The 23,634-nt window shown below is 37.6% G+C and overlaps 1 protein-coding gene across 2 annotated transcripts in view; it reads right to left on the bottom strand.

Annotated features, from left to right (window-relative positions):
* Nucleotides 1-23,634, bottom strand: part of ERC1 (ELKS/RAB6-interacting/CAST family member 1) — a 299,516-nt gene that overhangs the window by 105,480 nt on the left and 170,402 nt on the right. For both annotated transcript variants that reach the window (XM_075051104.1, XM_075051105.1), the window contains exon 14: nt 17,046-17,177. In XM_075051104.1, coding sequence (XP_074907205.1) covers nt 17,046-17,177 — 132 coding nt within the window. The remainder of the gene's footprint in view (nt 1-17,045; nt 17,178-23,634) is intronic.

Here is a 23,634-nt window from a genome sequence, read left to right as displayed (position 1 = left end):
TACATATGCACTTTAAGAACAAAGGTAATGTTTCTGAAACAGGGAGAGGACTGGGTTCCCATGAAGAACAAGCTATAAGGCAATTCTCCTCAAAGTATCTGTTTAACAATGCTTACAGGCATGTTTTGTGATTTAGCACCATAAAAGACATTTAAAAAGTTGCTGATAGCAGACTACAGCAGAACAATGCTCATATCTTCGGCAAATGGGAAAGGTTCAGAATTAACAAGACTAAATTCTAGCATAGATATTACACAGATGAATATAGTCATATTTTATTTTGCACTTGGAGCAGGTTCTGTCTCAGCTAAAATTCATCACTAATTAACATGCAAAACCACAATAAATGCTCAAGTATAGCTACATGTAACGTACAAAAACCTCTGGATGTTCTTTTAATAATTTTATAATAATGCTTGATAGCACACATTACTTTCACTGACTTCTTCCATATAGATTTTCTCTTTCTATCACAACCAACTGTTCATAAACAATTTTATAATGTGCTTCAAATAGGAGAAACTCAGATGCTACTGTTGCACATAATCAAACATTTGTATAAATTTAGCATGACAATACAGCACTCCATTGCATTTATATCCCTGCATAACAACCAACTTGTGCTCCATCCTGGAAGTGAATTACTGAAATTATATTAAGCTCAATTTCTACTTACATGTTTTTACAAAGACAGTTGGTCACATCACTCACTATATAGGCGCTGGAGGATGGAAGGTATGGAACATATCACCCCTTGCTTTAACAAATCCCATACTCCTAAAGGCAGAGCTAATGACTCAGGACAAACACGGATAACGAGATTGGTTTTCATCCTCAATCAGTGATAGAGCAAGAAACATTGCAATTCAGAATTAGCACATTTATAAAAATCAAGCATAGACATCATGCAGCGTTTACTGCAGAAAGCCTATCTACTACCACTCAAATGCAGCTGACAACAAACATTCTTCTTATGCCCAGCAAATTAAGAAAAAATTAAAATATATGCAATTATCAAAAACTATTAAAAACGTACAGCCAAGAATTCATCCAGTAGTCAACAGACCGAAGGAGAATTTCGGTGACACATAGTCCAAACTGGCTAGAATGCATGTAATGACCAAACTTTTTCTCTCTTACTAGTGTTTACTGTGCAAAACAAGATCAGAAAGTCTGCCAATTTTTAAAACAAAGTGAAAACTCCATAAAATGAAATAGAGAAATATATCAGTAAAGAGTGGAAAGAAAAACTGCAGAAACGATGAATAGCAAAAATACTACTAGGATGGAAACTGATGCCTTGAAAGAGAAGAATAGTAACATGCTGAGGAAGTGAAGGTGTGCTAGTATATCAGCTTCTAGTATATCAGCTTCTACTTCCTTTGGGCGGACCAGAATTACTGACATAATAAACGCTTTCCTTTAAACTGAGGAGAAAAGAGGCATGCCAACTCCAAAACCTTCTGCTTATAACAGAAAACAACCTCAAACAAATAAGGCCCCAGCCAACTGCAACAATCAAAATGGCTTGTGTCAATCTGTCAGCTGCCAAGATAAAACAATCTTTGAAGCAACACCTTTTCCATAATCAGGTTTGGAAGATTTCTGACATCCTTCATTCCTTTCCCATCATCAAGATTTGTGATGCTAACACTGAAGGACTGGTCTGCTTGATGCAGATCTGTAGCATAACAACTCTGTGCTGTGAAAAAGACACAACCAGGCTAGAGGCCGATATCTAGGCCAAGGCTCCTAGTGCCAGGTGGCAAGATCTAACTCTGCAAGAGTACTTTGTAGTAGTGGTTATGGCAGGTACTTAACCTTTTTCTCATTGCTCTGTTTGCTAATTCTTCTAATTTTAAGGTTATATTCTGTACTTTTGCAGGTTAACAGAAGATTGATCTAATAATGTACTAGGAATGGCTGGAACACAACTGGCTTTTAAACTGTGCCAACAACTTAGTTTACGGAACTGTTGTTACCTTCCATCCTCTCCAGCAAGTACCACTTGTCACGTGATTTACTAAAGACAAAACTCACTACAGCAATGATCACTGTATTCACAATAAAGATTTCACTGTTCAGATTCATCAAGTTACAGATACTCCATGGGACCATTTCAGTTAAAATTCTATAAAACAACATTTTATTTTGCCGCTTATGCATCTTAGTGCAGGGCTGTCTGTATATGTCCCAGTAAGCAGTCCTGTGAGCAGCAATCCAGGAATATTCATTGGAAGCAAACTGCTTGCAAAGCACATCTAATTTAGCCTATACAAAAAACTTCAAATCCACCCTTGATTTTTTTTCCCCCCAAGAGCAGCTAATTATATAATAAAGAAAAAATATTTGCCAAGAACCAGAGTTCTCGGCACGCTGAGGCATTTTCAGAGACATGCTGTTGACATTTTCAATTTAACTGCAGGTAAGCTTGTGCCCTGTCAGTTATAACTAGAAAGTTTCCATTTCAGAAGGTGTAAACAGTGTACTCTTGCTTCTCTTTTCTCTCTGCTCAGATGATAGTATATAAAGCAGAGTATATCTTTGACTATCTATGACTTACCCATGACCCAGTTCTCTGTATACAGGCCTGAAAGGTCTTAGTGTATTCTGAGCAGGATGGATCTGCAGAGAACTTAAATGGAGACTATTTTTTTCACTGTTTTTAGGCCTTAAGTGACCTGACCAGGTGACAGCTTATCTTTAGGGAAGAACAGGAAGCTGAGTGAAGTTTCCATTAGAGGAGAGAGTTCCTGAGAAACTGAACAAACTATGTGAAAGAGGACAAACTATGTCAATTAGATCAGTATGGGATTCACAGCAGCAGCAAAGGGAAATGTCAACACAGGACAAATTTTTTACATAGTAGTACATCTCCTTAGAAAGCATGGTGGAAAGAAAAGGCAATATAACAGGAGAAGTTTATCTACCATGTCAGCGGCAGCCTGTAAAGAAATAGAAGAAATGATGTAATACCAAAAGAATGAAGCCCTTTTCAGGAGCCTATCTACCATCTTAACCTCCTTGCTCCCACAAACTCTAATTTCAGGCACCTCTAACTCAACTGTGAATCTGAAAACAGGCTGTTGCATAGACATACAGTTGCCACATTATCTCCAAGTATGTGGTGTTTCCAGCAAGCTTTTGTGGCCATTGGGTAATGTGAAGCCAGGAACTTCCAAAGAGCTTGGTCAAGTTCCCCCCAAAGTCAGTAAAAAGGCAGTAAAATTGAGAAAGGGACTGGATATGCAAAATATTAATGAGGCTGGGCATCTTAATGAACCTCTGTACTAGCTCCTGGAAAGATCACTGATGATCAGGATAGGCAAGCTCAAATTCCCACCTCTTATGTGAGGACAACTAATGCATTACTGAAAATTTCTGAAACACAGTAGACATTTCAGGCCAGGAAGAAGGCTACATCAACTGATGTGGTTGGTATTGGTTGCCTCTTAAAATGAGCGCCCAAAGACTCTAATACCTAAGGTCAATCCAGACAGACAGACTAACTAAAGAAGCCTCAGGATCCCCAAATGCTTCAGTGTGTTTAAATTACAATCTAGTGGCAGCTACCTTTTCTTCCCATTGTGAACTTCTTCCTCAGTGATTAAGGATCTCACCCGAAGAGAACTTTTCTATTGGACAGAAAATTAAAAAAGGCCTCCATAGCCCTCTCTGGAAGATAGTTCTGGAGCTTAATTTTCTGCTTACACGTTCTCAGAGAAGCACAGCAATTCTGGGTCATCATCCAAGCAACAAATGCGTGATGAATGCTGGTAACATGATGTATTTCACTACAGTGGTACCGTGCAAATATAAAGGGGCAATGGAGTCATCAATATGGCAAAAAAAAAAAAAAAAAAAAAGGCAAGATGCTATGCTCTTGAAAAAACACTTACAGGGGCAGAGGATCTATTCTGAAATGGTGACCCGTGCAATCCACGTTTATACAATATGTGCACATAAAGAATAAGGAAAAGGCTAAAGAACACCCTCCACAGACACTGCAAAGGAAAATTTTCCAGTCTCAAGTGACAGGATATGAATGCATCCATAGTTCAAATGTATATGACTGGCTTCAATAGTATTTATTAAGGATAGCAAATCAGTGGTACACTATATAAATAATGTGTAGATTAACAATCTTTGCAGAAGAGAGACTGCATTTCTCTCTATTATTCATTTTTTCATAGAATGTTTTGTGTCGGAAAGGACCTTTCAGTATCACCTAGCCCAACTCTCCTGCCATGGGGAGGGACACCTTCCACTAGACCAGGTTGCTCAAAGCCCCATCCAACCTGACCTTGAACACTTCCAGGGATGGGGCATCCACAACTTCTTAGGGCAACCTGTTCCAGTGTCTCACCACACTCATCGTAAAGAATTTCTTCCTTATGTCCAGTCCAAACTTACCCCTCTTTCAGTTTAAAACCTTTGCCCCATGTCTTGTCACTACAGGCCTTGGTAAAAAGTCTGTCTTTCTTGCAAGTCCCTTTATATATTGAAAGGTTGCAATAAAGTCTCTTCAGGCTGAACAACTCAATTCTCAGCCTTTCCTCATAAGAGAAGTGCTCCAGCCCTCTGATCATCTTTGTGGCCCTCCTCTGGACTTGCTCCAACAGGTCCATGTCCTTCTTATGTTGGGGGCCCCAGAGCTGGATGCAGTACTCCAGGTGGGGTCTCACCAGAGCAGAGTAGAGGGGGAGAATCACCTCCCTTGACCTGCTGGCCATGCTTTTTATGCAGCCCAGGACATGGTTGGCTTTCTGGACTGCAAGCACACATTGGCAGCTTATGTCTGATTTTTCATCCCCAAGTATCCCCAAGTCATTCTCCACAAGACTGCTCTCAATCCATTCAAACCCCAGTCTGTACTGATATTGGGTATTGCCTTGAACCCAGTGCAGGGCCTTACACTTGGTCTTGTTGAACTTCATGAGGTTTTTCACTGATTCAGCTAAAGTTTTAATCATCCAGATGGTCCAAGGTATCTGTTGGTCTTGTTATTTTTCCTTCCTCATCCTTTTTTTTTTCTTTTGATCAAGCACAAAAGACTGCACATCAGTCCATAATTAAAAGTCTCAAAGGGCATGACAAAGGGACTTGACTACTACACTAAGAACCCTACTCCTAAAGTGGAGACACAGTACTTCAGGTGCAGCAATACATAGGAAACTTACAGCTTAATGTTTAATTACATGCCTGAAGACAGACACATTTTTATGTTCCTGATTGAAGGAAAGAAATTATATTTCTTTCAATACACATACAGACACAGTGGGCTATGGGATAGTTGTTTATATTCATTATTGTGTCCCAAAAGTTCCAGGCAGAATACCAAATGATGAAATTTTAGAGAATACAGATACAAATACCAACATAAACAAGTCATTTTCCATCATCATTGTATAAATCAATCACTAGAGATCTTATTTTCAAAACCACCTCAGCAGGCTAACTTGTGTATTTAAAATTATTGGCTTTCTAAAGATAGACCCTTCCTGTATAAACAAGAAATCAGCATTACAAGACAAAGCGTACTAGAAGTCTGTACTTTTGCCCAAAATTAATTAGGCCAGCAAAACAAAAAGTCTTGCAATTACAAGTCAGTAGTAAGAACACTACAAGGACTAAAAAAAATAATTAACATTTCTCTAAGTGTCACTTACTTTCTCAGAGGACAGTCTCCTACTTTTCTACAGCTCTTGAGTTTTTAAGCTATTGTTCATTTCACTGTGTACATTAGTGAAATGATAAAGGGACTGCTAATTTCTGCATTATCTTTTACTTAGTTGAACTGATTAGACTGCAAGACAGAGAGAAGGAAAAGAAATAGACATGAAAAGAAAGACAAAGACAACAGTTCTGGCTCCATGCAAACTTGTTTGGATCCCAGAAAAATTTCCCAGAACAGATGTTAGGACATGGAAAAAGCACAGGCCAGACTTGGGACTTAAGTATGTAATTTAACTGCCTCAAGTAACATATTACAGGGAGAAAGCATTGAGTCTGACATAACTTGGATTGCCAGCAGGACCAGATGGTTTGCTTAAATCACGAGCTAATAAACCTTTACACAAAATAAGAGGGAAATGAATTATGGTTTCATCATAGCCCCATTTTCGTTAAAGCAGTAGGGTGGCTTTAGGTACTCCTAAAGACTATATCCAAGACACTTAACTAAATTACTGGCTATTCTGAATTAAGGGAACAACTTTCAAATTCTTGCAGATATTGGGAAAGCTGTTAGGCATAGCTTTTTGAGAGCTAAAAATATCAGAGTAAAATCAGACAAATAAGTAAGCAGTAACAAGAAAAATCCCCCCCTGCCGTCAATAAAGTTAAAATGTAATTTCTGGTTTGTAAGGTAAGGACAGGCCTCAACTAGGAGAACAGCTGAAAGCTCTGCCACGCTGACAGCAGAAGGATATAAAGCAGAATGGCTCTGCCCCACCACACAGGCTGGACCTCTGGCTCCAATTCAAGCCCCTCTTATTCACCACCAGTGCATGAGTATGCATATGCCTGTAGGTGGACTGAGGAATGCATCACGGCTACTGGCTTCTCTACTATGACAACGTGACCACCATCAATCCTTTTGAAGCAGATACCTAAGGGGTTAAGATCCTTTACTGTCATTTTTATTCTGTAATTGTAGGCACTATAAAGGTACACTAAGGTAAACATCTGTTCACCTAAAGAGAGTGTTCCTCCCTACACTATACATATCACCCTATATAACTGCTTCAATTGTTCTGTGGTCACTGTTAATGAACATTGCCATAAGCTCCTATGCAGACAAGTGAAAAGCTGTTTTTTTTCTTCACAAGCTGGAACTCCTTAGTTGAAGATCCCATCTAAAGACACTCGGAAATAAACACAGCAGAATATCGTGCAACAATTAAGATGTCTCTATACATCACATTTACCTCCATCTCAAAGAGGATGCAAGATTTACAGCACCTCCTTTACCAAGGTCAACTGTGTATAGTATTAGAGGACTTTGGCAAACTGCACACAGAGGAGTTCTGTTTAGTTCACAATAAAGAGGGGAGTTAGTGTCAAAGCTGTGAAAATGGCTGGTGGATTATCAGTTCTCCAGAGAAATGGCAGGCTCTTCTGATCATCTGTAATATACAGCAGTAATTTTAGGGATGAACTTTGTGTTTCTCCACACTAGTGCGCAACTTTCTTAAGCCTTTGTGCCTTTGTTTTTTAGGTTGTTAGGATTTTGTACATTCAGCATCCCTGATAAAATACAGTGTTTTGGTGGCTTGACAGAACTGGTGCCACTGTCCCATTCTTACATGATTAATTGGGAAGAGGGAGAGGAGAACGATACAGAGAGGGAACAAAAGACTATGGTCTGAAAAGCTGCAGGATACTGTAGTTGAAAGCAAATTTTCTTATCACTGTGAAAGTGAGATACTTAGACAGCTGATGTCTCTTGTTTCCATGAGTTGGTGTCTCATGGAATATAGGATTTTATAATGAAGTTATAAAAAATATTATAAAATTATAAAAAACCCATCTGATAATGAAGAGGAGTTAATGCTCTGTATTGCTCTTTACTGTCTCGACTGATGGCTCTAGGCAATGAAAAGCACTAATATTAGACTGATCAGATATCTGACATTACCATGTTACTCCTGCAGAACCCACAGAAATAGAAATCTAGGAGTCTTTGTCAAGGAGTACGTTACTTGAGTATCAATCAAGAGTGCTTTTTGCTCACACTCTGAGAGCACTGAGCTCTTGTATGAAGGAGGAGGAATCAAAATTCACAGATGTTTGGAAAAGGGAAAACTCCTGAGCCACCAGACTTCAGGACTGAATAAGTCACAGCTGTGTCCTGTTAAGATGTTTGGAGGTAGCTTTGACAGTTGTAGCTCCTAAATGAGGGCCATAAGCCATATAAATAAGCAACGGTCTACTGCTGGGACAAGAGTTGTTGAGAAGGAAGCTATAATTGTCTCTGCTTAACACACACAAAATATTTGAGTCAGGCCTGGAAAAAATAAGTGAAAAACTGAATTCTGATTTCTATTGAGGACAGAAACCTGTTGTAGTCTCTGGTATCTGAAGACTATAGCAAGTTACAATTTTATTTTTGCATTTCCCTCAGGTGGAGCTATTATCCAATGAAATATTCTCATTATGCTTTTTAACCCTTGCAACCATACCAAAGGAAGCTGTCCTGTTTGACTTTAAATGGATCTATAGTCTTAGGAAACTGTCCTGTGTTTATCTTCTGTGGCTAGCAGTGAATCTCTCCAGCCCCCTGGGAATACAGCAGCAATCACTAGGGATAACAATCTTGCAAAAATCTGGATTTTGATCACCTTTTAAAAATCTCTACAGAGGCAGAGAGACTAGAATATAGCACATTTAGCACATTCTGCACAGTTTTGCACATACTCATTTAGCACAATTTGTTATATCCAAACAAACTAGAACTACGGTTAAATCATGATACTCCAGCCACAACTCTAAACATGGACATCTTCAAAACAACTTGACCTTTCTTAGGGTACATCTACTCTGTGATTGCTGCTAAGGTAGCAGTAGCAATTGGGCCAAAGGAAGCCTTTCAGCTCAGGCTAATTGCCCAAGGATTTCAGCAGGTTTTTTACAAGCCTTCTGTAGACCATGCTGATTTCCATTTTGCTGCACTTCAGACAGTTTCAGGTTAACTAGGATATGTCACCATGGCAGACAGTTTAGACCTAACTGAATAGTATTCAAAGTAAATATTTAATGCTGTGCTACACAGCATAGCATAGGTTGTCAATTTATATAGCATAGATTGATTTTCCAAAGAGAAAAATTCTGGGATGATGTATTAACTCACTACAAGTAGTGAAAAAATGGTATGCTAATTCCACATACAACTTTAACACTCTTTTCCCAAAAGACATTAAGGATCATGAAGATAAATACATGAAAGCACAGTTATTATGTGAAAGCACATGCATTGCCCCATGAAGGTTGAACACGTGGCTAACTGAAGAATTACAGTCTCACTGGCAAGCTCAGGAAGGTTTCCACCTCTACTAACTTGTGGAAGCAAATCTTTAGCATTGTAGTTAACAGAAAGCAAACAGCAGAACCTAACCACAATAACTAAAAAGTAATCCCACTGTACTGAGCCAGCTGAACTCAGGCTCAAATTCAGTGAAGGGTTTGAAGGAATCTGATGGTAAACAGCAGTACAGCAAAGTCTGGAAGCTTTTGTTCAGTAGGAGATGTTTCATTAAGAAGAGGCATCCTCAATTTAATGAGCCACAAGTTTATCACTCTTCTGTTTTTCAAATGGTCTGGAAAGGAATACAATTTCTTTTCTTGCACTTCATGGACTTTTGGGGAAAAAACGATTATGTCAGAAAAAGAGTATACATTTTTAAATTTATGAAACTAATGTACAAGTCTAATGAACTTTCCTAATTCTCTAATCTACATATTGTTGCATCACACTTGCGTCAAACATCACAGTTAAAGAATCCAACTGGAAAATGGAAAAGAAATTCCAAATGAAAAAAGCACAGGATTAGCTTTAAACAAATATTAACACAAGTATTTGCTTTGGTCATTCCAATTCCAAGTAAGCATTAATGTAACCAAATCTGCAAGACTTTGATTTTCTCTTAAGCCACAACAAATAAAATACTGTCTAGAGGTAGGTACTTGACAAAATAATATAACAGGTAGAGAGATGCCAAGATAGAGCTTTGTCTGGAATACTTGACTATAATAAAAGGCATAATGTGAAATCAGTATTTATCCATTAAACAATAAAAAGGGATAAAAATCCAGATAAAATTATCTCAAAATAAGCATTTGCACCATATTTCTATATAACAATTTCCATCAGTATTTCTCATTTCATTAAATGAAGAGGTGACTTATATGGAGAAATGCTCAATGTATATTTTGAACAGAGGTTAATTATCCTTTCAGTGTCCCCAATTCTCCTAAAAGTCATCAAATTCTGACCACTTTGCAACCTTAAATGAGTGCAACAAATTAAACACAAACAAAGTCACCATCCCTGGAGGTATTTAAAAGATGTGTAGATGTGGTGCTTAGGGATGTGGTTTAGTCGTGGACTTGGCAGTGCTAGGTTAACAGTTGGACTTGATGATCTTAAATGTCTTTTCCAACCTAAATGATTCTATGATTCTAAAAGATTTAGAAGCTTTTCCCCCCTATAATGTTAGAAAAAGATCTCTGTCTCAAAGTCTTTGGGCATGATTTTCTATTCATAATTTTTTTTCCTATTCATTCTTCTCTACTGGAGGCAAAAAAAAAAATTCCCAAGGCCCTAACTTGGCACAGCTGAACACATCTAAGACAGAAAAGAATAAAAATTCCACTCTGTTACACCTCTTAAAAGGTACATTATTGAATACAGAAGGAATTATATACCACATCACTCTTCCCAGGTAAGGAGTGTAACTCAGTACAAATCTGTGTATTTTTAAAGGAAGAGGCTATGTAATCCATTTAAATACCTGGGGAGAAGTAGTAACTTTAGGAAGAAGCAGTGCTTCTAAAAATTACTACAAACATATTCACTGACAAGAGCACAGTGCACAATCAAGTTTACCTAGCCAAAATGCTTTCTCTAACCAAAGGAAAAGAATCAGACAAAAGAATGAAAAAAATACATCTCTTGAGAAACAATGGCAATACTGTACTTCAGTACTGTACTGACAACTGACTTAAAAAGCTCTTAAAAATTCGTATCGGTAAAAGAAATTAAAGTTTTTAGCACAGATTTTTTACTTACTATGAATACACAATTGACTTCATACATGTACATATATACATACACTCAAAACCAAAAATGAGTTTGGCAGACTTTTATAGAAAGGAGCTTTGCAGAAAATAATCAAGAGAAGTTCAGCCAAAGAGAATGTAAACTGCTTAGAAAAATCAGTGGGAAGCACTGAGGTTCCAGCACCTTCACCCCCAAACCGTACCTTGGATTACTGCTTTGATTTCCAATCACTTGGTTTATCTAACTTCTCATTAGGAGATACAGAAGAAGAGACAAAAACATTAATTAAAAGCAAACTGTCCAGCATCTGTAATACAGCAGTCAGAATTCTGACATTTCTATGGTGCTCTGAAAACACCTATAGGTAAGTGGTTCATGAGAAATTCCACTTTATATTTTCCATTTACAGGGACCTGTAGGAAGTAACTTGATGTGTCGGAATTTGTGCTGTGAAATAATTCCAACACTCAACATATTTTAGAAAATATTTTAGATCCATTTCTGTAACAGACCGGTCAGCAAAAAGGTTTTAATTTATATTGCATTTTCAGAAGGGACTTGATAGGATAGGGTCCAATATATAGTAATTCTGTTGTAAATGTAGTTTCCATTCTTACAGGAAAATGTAGTCTAAGTAATATATGCTAGAAAGTCAAAACAGGACCAGAATGGTGGTCTGATGGAAGTGCAAATGAGAGGTATCATTCAAAACCTGGCTAAAATTTCTGTACAGTAACTTACGGGTAAGAGAGAAAAGGCTCTTGGAGGCTGTACTCTACATTCAAATCTCTGCAGACCTTGTACTGACAATAGGGAAATCCTGGTGAACAGGAGATGGGGAAAAATGAGAGAACTGTGAAGGAGGTTTTGGTTGAGTTATTAACCTATTTCATATTTATTTTTCTTTAATAAACAGATATGAATTTTGAAGTAGGCATATGTGATAAAGAATATAAGGAGTCTTGTTATCAACATATTTTCCATGTAATATGTACCTGAAAGAATATTAAACCCTGCTGAAATACATTCCAGAGACAGTGTGAGAAAGGAATTAGCATAAGAAAATACATTTAAACAACACATTACTATTACAATATTCAGTCTTTTACTTTTTCTCAAAAAGCAAAACAGAGAAACCTGCCCTGTGTATGATAAAAAGATACAGTGTATGAACACAGATATAGCTATTTATAGGTCTATATACTTAACCTCATTTAAAATTTCCCACTGAGAACCATAACTTCAAATAACAGTTGATGGAAGGTGTCAAGACCAGACTGCTACGTCAGAAATTTCAGTTTAAGTAACTAATTAAGGAAGGAAAGAATGAACAGGTAATGGCCAGTATTTCATGTGTTTATTTGCCATAACATTTTATGCCAAGGAGTTAGATGTTAGCTAATACTATATGGAGAGTGCATTTAAGCAGGAGTTGATATTCATGAGAGAACAGAGCTGCACTACTATCAGCAGAAATACTATTTACGTTTCTAAAACCTACTGCTTTTCAAATTTGAGGGAAATAAAATAAGATAGAGAAACATATATTGCGGTCAGGCAGCACACAATCTCACTCATAGAAATAGTAGCCTATCGTAAAGGCCACAATAACACTTTCTGGTAAAAATATTTTTAGTAATAATACTAAGCAATTTGTGCCTCCACTTCTCAGTCCTGCCCCCACAGTTCAATGCTTCCTCAGATATGCCTCAAGTTCTGCATGGGGATCCATCAACCAGATCAGTGAATTGGTTCACATGAAAAAATTCCTTCAAAAAATACGGTAATTCTTATCATGAATTAGGTCACTGCTCCATTTCACAACATGGCCCCACAAAGACCCAGGCTGGGAAAATGGAAGGGATGTGCACTGAAGTATGGGGATCAAAGTGAGCTAAGAGAGGGAGGGTGTAAGTATCTTAGGTCAGTACACATTTGTGAACTATGTCCTCCAAAAATGAAGGCTTAAAATGCAATTCTAATATTGTGCTCCTTGAACCAAGGACCTGACACTAATTATCGATTGACACCGAATCACAGAAACTGGACTTCTGTTTCACTTTATTCCACAATTCTTTCATGAAGATCGAAAAACATTTCCAGCATTGTCCTGGGAATGGTGCTGATTATGACTAAGTTGATACAGAAGATAACCTCCTGCTTCCCACTGCAGGAGAAGGGATGGTAAGATGCACCACGACAGTGAAAGAACATTTGTGAGCAAGACAGGGCCTTTTGTCAAAGAAGACCTCCAGCAGTTTTTCCTAGGCAAGTAAAATGACCACTGTATTTTTGAGCAGAGAAAACCTTGTATTTAATTCTTTTTTTTTCCTGAGGAACGTAATGATAGCTTTACTAAAGTAAACTCAGATTTGGTTAATTCAGAAAAAGTGCCTGGATCCACATTTGTTTTTGCCATCTCTAATAGAAAGAACTTTACAGTGTTTAACCGAGAAATCCTACCTTCGGCCTTATGGTGAGTACTTAAAAAGAAGTCTCCATACACCTTCTGACCTTCCACCTAGAGGGCTGAACTAGTGGGATCAGCCACAGTAGTACATAACCCCACAGCTGTTAGGAATTTACAATAATATTTACATACAGGATTCAGCAAGTGCACCAACATAACCAGGTGAATATGTTAGAAAGAAAGAACTTGAAGAACTTTCAAGTCTTTATTATCTACGTAAGACTCCCTCATCTGCTTTCTGTATGGCAGGATTTCTGTTATACAGAACAATAAGGTTAATAAAACTATGCCCTATTCAATGGGTGCACTGCTCCCAGCAGGAAATGCCTGATTTTATTTTTGTGATAGATGAAAGAAAGAACCGGTCTAAGATCCTGAAATAAACAGAAAGCTTTAGTCAGCTGGAGACATCTTGCCATGTATAGATTGTGTATTAACACAGTTATCCACTGCCACAGTTAATACACACTGTCAGGATACTTTCAAACACTGGATTAAAGAGAGCAAGACTTTAGTCTGAAATGGGTATCTGAGAACAATGAAATCCTAAGTAGCTTCATGGACACTGTAATTCAAATCTGAAGCCTGTAAAATAGCAGGAAACCACACTTCAAGAGATGATGGAGGGTGGGATTACACAACACAGGGCTACAAAACCAACATTAAATATTGGGGCAGAGGTACACACAAATGAGATGTCCTCATACCTTAAACCATTTAAAGCCAAAATGGTTGACCTCATGCACTGATTCATTAAACAGCTTCAGACAGGCAGTGAAGTGGCAGAATGGTAGAAAACAAGATAAACAGAAGAGAGGAAAGAAAAAGCATGCAATTAAAAGCAAATTGCAATCAGCTTGGACAACATTAACATTTTAAAAATCACACATATCACTCATGCTTGATCTAAGAATGATCCTAACCTATTATTGTTTGTAAAAATCACAGGATTTGCCATTAATAATATATAGAAAACAGAGCCTTGGATTTTAAAACTCTAAAGCTATCTAAGGGTGTCTTTCACAATTCTACAAAGAACCTCCACAAAACATAATAAAACAAAGAGGGATTCTTTTAAAGCAATTGAAAGAATATGAACTGAAAAACGTTTGAAGGAAAGTCTTCTCCTCACCTTGGAAAAACAGCTACTTGCCATCACTCTATTCCTTGACTGTATTTAATTGATACCAAACCAAAATCCTATTGGACAAAGTGGGGCACAGCAGCTCTCCCAGTGCTGACTGGAACAAGACACTCCAGCTCTTTTCCTCCGTGCTGTCTTGTTGGTCATATTTTAAAAACTGTAATTGGTCAGAGCCAGCAGTTTAGTTCTTTTGTTGGAGTAAGACACTGCTGTCAAGCAGTGACAGTATAGAACGTTGACTTTTCGCTCTTTGGATCCTGCTGCTTTCTAATCCATCCTTCTTTCCCCTCCACACTTCTGTACACAATACTACATCCAAATTAATTTCTTTTTCATGATGCTGTTGCCCACCATATTCCACTAATCTTTTCCCACAAATCTTACTTGTCTCAGCTCTCTTCCTCTCCTCTCAATCTCTCTCACTGATCCGTATGGCTTATTGACCCTCAGACTGCACATTTCCGTGCCTTGCCTCATCTTTCAGATTGTACGCCCAATTCCAACTCTCTGTTCACCAGCTATTTCCCTTTTTTACCAAGCTCTGACCATCTGATCTCATTGTATGCCTCTCATCAGGCTGTGCTGGTGAATTCTTTTGAAAAGCCTCCTTACTGCCAAACCTGAAATTTGTGCATATTCCCAAAGCACTACTCTCTTTCCTTATTCTTGTATAAATAAAACTTCACTTCTATGACAACAGTTCCCTATTTTACTAATCCAGACTTACCTCTTCTCCTCTCCATAATAAACCTGCTGCTAACAGCTCACAGTGGAGAGACATCTATGAGGAGCTCATGCTCAACATGCTGAAAAAGAGACTTCCTTTCCATCCTGTGACTGAACTTCTTTTCACTAGGACAGAACTTTCATATTTTTTTCAATCTTGATAGTATCTTTGACTCAAGCCTCCTTTAAAAGATTATTTTTAAAAACTTGCAGAATTTCTTTTATGGACTATCTGTAAGACTTTTCTGACTGCATCTATATAACTGAAGTTCTTTGGTAGGATTTCTTCTGTGTCTGGATCTATGGCAAAAGTCCTTCTTGCGCAGGCTGTGCCCATTTGTGCAGTAGTCTGTAGCTTTGATCAAGTTAATGCTACTAGCGTGCCTCTTTGCTAGTGAATCATATATAAGCTACTCCTCCTTTGCAAACTGTACTCCACCCACCTTTCAATACTAAGATGACCCGTGGTCATCCTCTAATACAAGCTTACATTATGCATGCATAAAATTCATAACTGTTCATGTTTATGCTTAATTCCCTAACTTCAGATACTTCTAGCCCCTACAAAATCAACACACTCTACCTTCTTCAAAACCTTCTCTCAAAAAATTCACTAAGCCTTATGCATCTCATTCTGTGTTTTGAGCACAGACATCACAAAAGGGTGAGTTCTACAGGCTTCTAGGTGCCCAAGGAATATAAAAATGGTCGCTTTGTCTTGTAACAAAGAAATTAAAACATTATGACATCCTAGGCATCAAATCACATACTATTTTGTTTACTTTTGCATCTCAGCACAGAACCTGCTCCTTTATGAGATATATATTTTCCTTTCAAGGAGATCTAGTCTTTGATGTGGTATTCACTACCTAGTTAACATTTCTATTTCATGCAATTTTTTTAAAGGCTACAAGAAGGCATTCTTGAAAGTGAATTCCATAACATTGTCTAGGACCTTAGGGTACAGCAACCAGAATTATCCTCAATACATCTATCAGCAAACAGCTGATCTTGACTCTAGCCTAAAGACAAAGAGTTGCTTTCTTCCTGAAAACTTGGATTATTACTAAGATATTAATATCTTCTTTTTCATTTAAGTATGTGATATAAGAATACATGTTGAAAAAAACCTCTTAAAATGTTTTAAAGTGCACTCAGTCAGAACTTTTTTAATTTAAATAACAAAGAGAAGGAAATCACTCCATTGCAATGCAACTGACCAAATGCTCCTGTTCGCTAATTACAGTCAAGTAAGGAACAGTGAAAAACACTGAAGAGGCTCACAAAAAGCAAGAATGCCAGGTTCAGCTTCTGCTTCAAAAGCTTTATCAAAATCTCATGGAATTTTATTCACTACTTATGGTATGTTTTCTTGATGATTACTTACATGAGTTAAAATCAGGCATATATATGATTCTTTAGAATATCTCGTCAGTGGCACAGAATCAATTCACACATAAAAGTTTACACTTGTTTCTGTATGTATGCTTGGCTTAAACCAAGGGATTTGTCTCTATCCAGTTGTTTTGCAAGTGCAATGAGACTGTGGTCCATAAACACAACTATGCTAATAAAAATCATCTTTAAATACATGCAATGAACAACATGGTAAACCTAAGTGTGCTTAACTCATAGGAAGATAGCTTTGACAGGCAAGACAGATCAGAAGAGTTACTACTTAAAATAGTATTTTAAAGCTCAGGATACCTTATATTTCTTTTTAATTTCAAGTAAATCTTACCTATGAAATACAACTTATCATGAAGGCTTTGCAGACTTTATGAGTTCTGTTACCTAATGTTGGAACAGAGATACAGCATCATCAAGCAAACCCAGCTGCGATCACAGTAAAGCAGGGAAAATAGTACTTTACTCTCTGGTTACTTTCCTAAGAGGACTACCAGTGACTTTATAAGATTGCAGACCTGTTTCTCAGCATTGATCCTGGCTGACTCCTCTTGTGCTAGCACCATTTCCCGCTCTGCAGTTATCTGAACACTTTCTCTGAGTGCCTCTTCCAATTCTTCAATCCGATCATCCTTTTTACGTAGATTGTCCTGGAAAATGACGGGAGACTAGGTGAAGATGACTTGTTTGGAACCACAGCCTTTTCATCAACCAAGTTTTATGCCAACCAAAACGTGTTTCTCCCTCCCAAGGTGCAACTGCAGGGAAATTATCTTCACACAAAGGAAAGAAAGATGAAGTGATGCAAGAGTAGGAGGAAGATTACAGTATAGAGAAGGAGAAAGCTAGCAAAGCAGGATCTCAAAGCAAGAGTGCTTGCCCTCCATGTTGGACATACCACAGTCCTGTCAGATTATACAGCACAGATAAGCAAGGGTTGTTGGTAAATAAAGATTAGTAAGCAGTTCCAAAGAAGCATAGAAGCCAGAATTGGTGGGAAGGTAGCGGGCATTCAGCACTGCCCATTTCCTCACACATTCATCAGCAGGCGTGGTAAGAAGGGAAACACAGTGCTGCAGTTTGGAATTTGGCATTTCCAGGTTAAGGGGAAGAAAAGCAAACATGAACCCAACAGAGTTTTCCATTGTTCAGATTAAGTTTTTAAGGAAGTTTTTCATCAAAAACTCCCCAGGAATTATGAAGGGTTCATCTGGGCTGTCTGAATCTCAGACATTCAAGTACCAAGACTCCCTTAAAATTTATTCTTCAATTAAGAGCATCTTCAAAGTTGCAAATTCAGATGTCCCACATATATTCAAAGACCATTGAAGAAAACCGTATTGCTCCTCAGAAAATATACCGTTTTACTGGTTCACACAAACAGTATAACTTAGAAAAATTATACACAAAATCAATGGTATTGTTCTTTGTGAAGGAGACCCTCCTGACTTCAGTATTACTAGGAAAATAAATGTGTATCTCCTGCTTCCTCTGTAGCAGCTTGGACAAAAGACTGCAAAGTAGGCTGTCCTGACAGGTATATATGAACGTCTTGGACCATGGCTGCTTAACAAATCCATCAGACATGAGCAACTTGATGGAAGATTTCTGCATTTCTTGTCTTGCAGATTGGTTTAGATGATAGGGTTCAGACGAGATATTAACGCACATTTAATTTACCACATGGGCTTTTTAGCCATCTCAGCAGTAGTGAAAGAATGAAAAATGTTTCCCTTTGTTTTTAGCATTTTGCTTTTTGTTGGATTTACCCTTTCGTCTTGTGTCCTTTCGTATTAGGACTAAAATTTTCCACTGTTTTTCTGAAAGTGTTTCACACCATATAAAGAATAAGGAAAAAGATGACCGACTTGGAAAAAATTTTGACCTTGCAACCTTCATAAATGCAAAAATTAGTCATTGGAGTTTAAAGAATGAACCTTGCTTTATCCTTAATTCCTGCTTTCTAGGACTTGGGATACATCACCAAGGATACTTGTTATATGAACACCATTTCTGGCAGTCTCACAACTGCCACTTTCAATAAGAGTGTTCCAGCAGAAATGGAAAGCTTTGTATTAGACCAGTGCAAGACCACTGGCACCACTGCCCTTGTGTAGAGAAAGGCTAGTATTCAACCACTAGCAGAGGCAACAGTATTTGTCAGGCTTTGCAGGAAGAGGAGCTTTCTGCTGATGGTTACTTTCCAAAGTCGACTCACAGGGCAAGTAATCGCTGATTTCTAAAGAAACAAATGGAGAGATCTGCGCTTCAAAAATAGGGAGTTGCAGAACATGTTTTCATACTTTTTGAATCTTTCTGAAACACTGATAATATCTTCCAAAACTACTTTATGGTTATGATTAGCCTAACCGAAGACTCATCAAAAAGATGAATAACAAGTTTACAAAAAACTCAGCACAGAATATTAACTGTGCCAGACATGAAAAATATTTACTTGCCTATCTGCATTACACAATAAATATCGACTGTACTTCTCAATCTATTACTCATGGACAGCCAAGGAAGTGTAGAAGTGCAGCTCTCCATTTCAAACAAAAGAAGTGGGAATGGTTCATTTGTATGGCTGCATGTAAAACGGAAACCGCTTTAAAATAAGAATGCAGAATAAAACATTCTAACACATAAGGTATGTCCACTCTTCATCCCAGGCAAACATGTAAGAGGTGAACTCAACACCGTATTAACCTTGACACCACATAGTGCTCTATTCAGACAGATGAACTCTTGAGGGACAGGAAGAAGAGCAATTGGTGGTACCAAAACTGATCAAGACAGTGTCACATTATTTGCACTTGAAAAATCTATACTCATATATAATTACTTTTCCTAAAACAATATGCAAACTTTTACATATATGCTAGAGGGTTACAAGTTAAAAAAATCCAGGGTTGACTTACAACCAACTGCCTAGAAATGATCATTTTTTAACTTTAGTTTAATACTAATAAGCTATCCAGTAAGGAGAGGTTAGTTACAAGTTTTCACTTTCTGTCTCAGACAAAACTAGTTAAAAGATGTGCAAGTTTACTCTTATAACGGTGTCACAATGTGTGTAACCATTTTACAAAACCATACTTATGCCTGGCAGGAGTAGCAGTTTGTTGCTTAGCCAGATAGCACCTCCACTAGTGCAGAACAGTCTCAAAACACTTTTAAATAATTATTTTGCTTCTAGCTCTTTGATTTAATTGATTAGCATTTGAATTATTATTTATTAGCTGCTATTTCAAACAAAACATACTAATAGAGAAAAAGTAAATAAAAGTGAACCAGCATTTGCCTTTTAACATACCAGCATGTTTTTCCAATTGTTTGCCTCTAAACTCTGAAACATGACAGGCTCATGCTGACCTTCAAACTGTGCTGCTGCTGCTTTCCTCTTTTTAGTTACATGAAGTATCCTGTCTTTATTGTGATAAGCATTAAACTCTGGAGGAAAACTTCTGTTAATTATAACTACAGTTATAACTTTTTTTCTTGCAGTGACTGATCCTCTGAAGCAGTGGACTAGAGTACAACTTGAGTTGCTTCATACATACATTAGAATGTGACCCTGAGGGCAAATCTATCTTCCTGTATTTTGATAAAATTGCAGAATGATAAACAATGGCAAGTCTCCTTTCATGAAGCTTAGACAGATGACTATTCAGAAAGAGAAAAAAAAAATTACTTACCTGTACAGTAACTGGATTCTTCAAGATGTATTACCTACCCAAATATCTCCGTGACCCTCCCTCCCTCTCCTCCTGAGACCCTTATGCACGAGATTCCATGGCAGAGATGGAATTAAACTGGGATAGAGGAGATAGCTCTGCCTTTATGCTCACTGGTGGCAGCACAAAGAAAATGAAAAACCCATTCGACACTGCGGGAATGCCAAGAGTTCAGGCACAACAAAAATTTTTGCTACCTATACTATGACCCTGTAGCTGATTCGTATGCAAAACTCATTCCAATACATGCCTGTCTGAAATTCTGAAAGTAAAAGGAGGTGCGACTGACACACATTTCTGGACTTTTTCTTTCACTGCAGGAAGGAAGTGGTAGGATGTCCAAGGGATGCATGTAAAGAGGATGTATCAATTTAATCTATCCTGCATTCATGTGATGTGTAATCTGCCACGAACTTTTATGAAACTGCATGAAATAGGATATATGTTTTCACTAGGCATTTAGGTTCAGTTAAATTTGAGGTATCCTGGCAAAATTCTTCATAACTGTGTCTTGAACTAGACTCACAAAGGTCTTTATGGCCTCATTTCACTCTTTGAATGGGAATTAAGGTGAATTTCTCTAGTTAACTCTTGGGAAATATTAGTTAACAGTTTGAGAAGGCAATGAAATGCTTCTTTGAACTGTTAAAAATATTTTCTAGGACTAGTCAATCACCTACGTAGGGAAAAATAATTTTCATATAACCCTGTAATGAATGCAATAGCACATTTTTACCTGTGTGCTTTCATAGACCAAAAGGGAAGAACACAGTACTGAAACTGTTTTGAACTAGGAATCAATTATTTCTTAAGCAGTGAAATCATTACACCATTACAAGCACTTATTCCTGTGAACTATTGCTCTTTCTTATCACATATTTCCTTGAGTAGCCATAACTTAGATAAAGAACCTAATGATAATGATCTCAGTCCATTCTAGATTGAATAAAACCCTTCCTAGAAAGAAAAATCCTCCTTTGTGAACTGACTTTCCACTAGGTAAGTGGAACCTGGGAACTCAGGACTGTCAGCTGCCTCAAGTACTACTTAAATGAATTGATTTGTTAATTAATCACTGCTTTTCTCTGAAAAATACTTGTCAAAACCTGCAGACCTTTTTAAGAAGGTTCTGAAACTTTAAGGGAATATTGAATGTGGCGGTACCAGAAGATGGTATTACAGTTTCGTTTGATTTCAGAAACAAAAAAATCATAGGCCCTTAAAGCTCAGGTGAGAATGGTGGATCTCCTTCATTTGGTTCCACATGCTGATCAACTACTTGAAGTCTCTGAACAAGAAAAGCATACAAAATTGTCACTCATAAATAGAGAAATACCTCTTACACCGATGAGACAATGCTTTGACTTAATAGGTTTTCAAGAATACACATTGGGTAAATGCTGAAGGCCAGAATGCCATGGTACATAACCTGAATGGTAGTTACCATAGAATCTAGCTCAAAAAGAGTGTTTGGGGTTGCTGTTCAACTCATCCAAAGCAGGAGATGTCCATGGTGAATTATTTCTCTCTCTCTGTATTCATTACCATTTGCTGAAGAACATGGCAATAAAAAAAAAAAAAAAAGCATGCTGTCTTGAAGAGTGGAATAAAAGAAGACTTCATAAACTCCTGAAGAAGGAAATATCTTTAGGGTAGTGTACAGCTTGGTACCAAGATGTAGCATGAACCACAAATAAACATGGATCCAATATTGAAGATTCTGAAAATAAAAATAAAGTAACTGAGAGGCAGACTACCATGCAAACAGTTGCTACTATATATATTGCTGGGCATGAACAAACAGTGGAGTTTATAGAATAACTACAAATGCTAATGCTAGTATCGTCAATGTTGCATACAGCTGTCTTGATGTCCTCAATTGGTAAAAGAACTGACGTATCGGGGGTTACCTGTGATGGGGAAACCTCTGTCTGTCTAGGCAGAAGCTGAGTATATCCAAATATTAAGTTTATATGGAGTCCCTGTTTCTCACAGAGTGAGCTGAAGAGGGCTTTTCTGTAAGTACAGCAACAGCATATGTAATTATCATGAGTTCCTGAATGAAAGGAACAATCTGAGAGCTGAAGAGACAGAAACTGCCAAGCAGGAGCTCCTTGACCAGTGTTTCCTCATCTTTGGAGAGATCAGACCTGAGATGCACGATGACTATCTCATTAGGACAATGTATGTCAACATCTGGAAAATGGTATCTGCCAAATAAGACACATGGATGGGAATTCAAGCCTGACAAGTTGCATAAATGCAGAAAAATAACTACAGGAGATAAAAGGAGAAAAACTGCAATAGAAGAATTTCACTCCACTAGGGGCTGAGAGGGAAGTGCAACAAAGCTGGCCACAGCACTGCATATGCCACACTGAAAACACAAGGGACAGCAGAAGGTGATGAGTACATTCTCCTAAGAGTACCACTATGGAAAAAGAGAAGACGTGTACATCCAGAATACGCATGCACTTGTGGATCATCAGCTGCAGAAAGAACAAAAATGTATTTATAGTGAAAAGAAAAAATGGATAAAAATTATTTCCAAACATGATAAATATAATTGAACCCGTGCAATTAAATTAGCACAGTGAAAAAAAACCCGTAAGGAACCCAATAGTTTATAAGAAATGGCCAATTTGAAATAGAAAGGTAGAAAATGGAGTGGTGTTTGGACTGCATTGTCTCTTGAGTATCATTGCTGCAGTGTAGGACAACACCCAAGAGTGGTGCAGGACTATAAATGATGCCGCTGACAAAAATATCTGCTCTTGTGTACACCAGAAGGATGCACACTTTAAAAGTTATACATATAGACAATCACTTGAAAGAAAATCATAAAATGTGCTCAATGACAGAAGCTAATAAAATACAAAGAATAAAAAGAGGCAGGCAGCTGCTCTACCCTGCACAAAGTCCTCATGGCTACCTATCTTATTAAGGAAGAAAGAAAAAACCCCACCCAGATAGTAAATATGTCTGTAAAATATGGGAAACATGTTGGTATCAAGATTACTTATATAGAAGCTTACTGAAGTGGTAAGCATCTATTAAAAAAAACCAAACAACTCTTCTCTACATGCTAAGAAAATAAATAGAGAGCTAATTCATCCATCCGAAGTTATGTGAACTCGTTTCTGTTCTTAAACATACAGGTCACAAAAAAGCGGCAAAAAAATACAGACAAAATAGCAATGCTATACAATGACATTATTCTTGAACACATATAAAGTCCTTAACAAAACTTGTGCATATTGCTATTATCACCTGAAAATTGCTACAAATGTTTTGTATACACTTGTATACATTGTACCTATTGTGTAATGTTTCTCAACATTATGTCTACAAAAATGTGTGAACAACTCCAGCC

This window comes from Buteo buteo, chromosome 19 (assembly GCF_964188355.1).
Source record: "Buteo buteo chromosome 19, bButBut1.hap1.1, whole genome shotgun sequence".
Lineage (NCBI taxonomy): Eukaryota > Metazoa > Chordata > Aves > Accipitriformes > Accipitridae > Buteo > Buteo buteo.
Note: the sequence above shows the minus strand (reverse complement) of the source record. Positions and strands in the feature narration are given on the sequence as shown.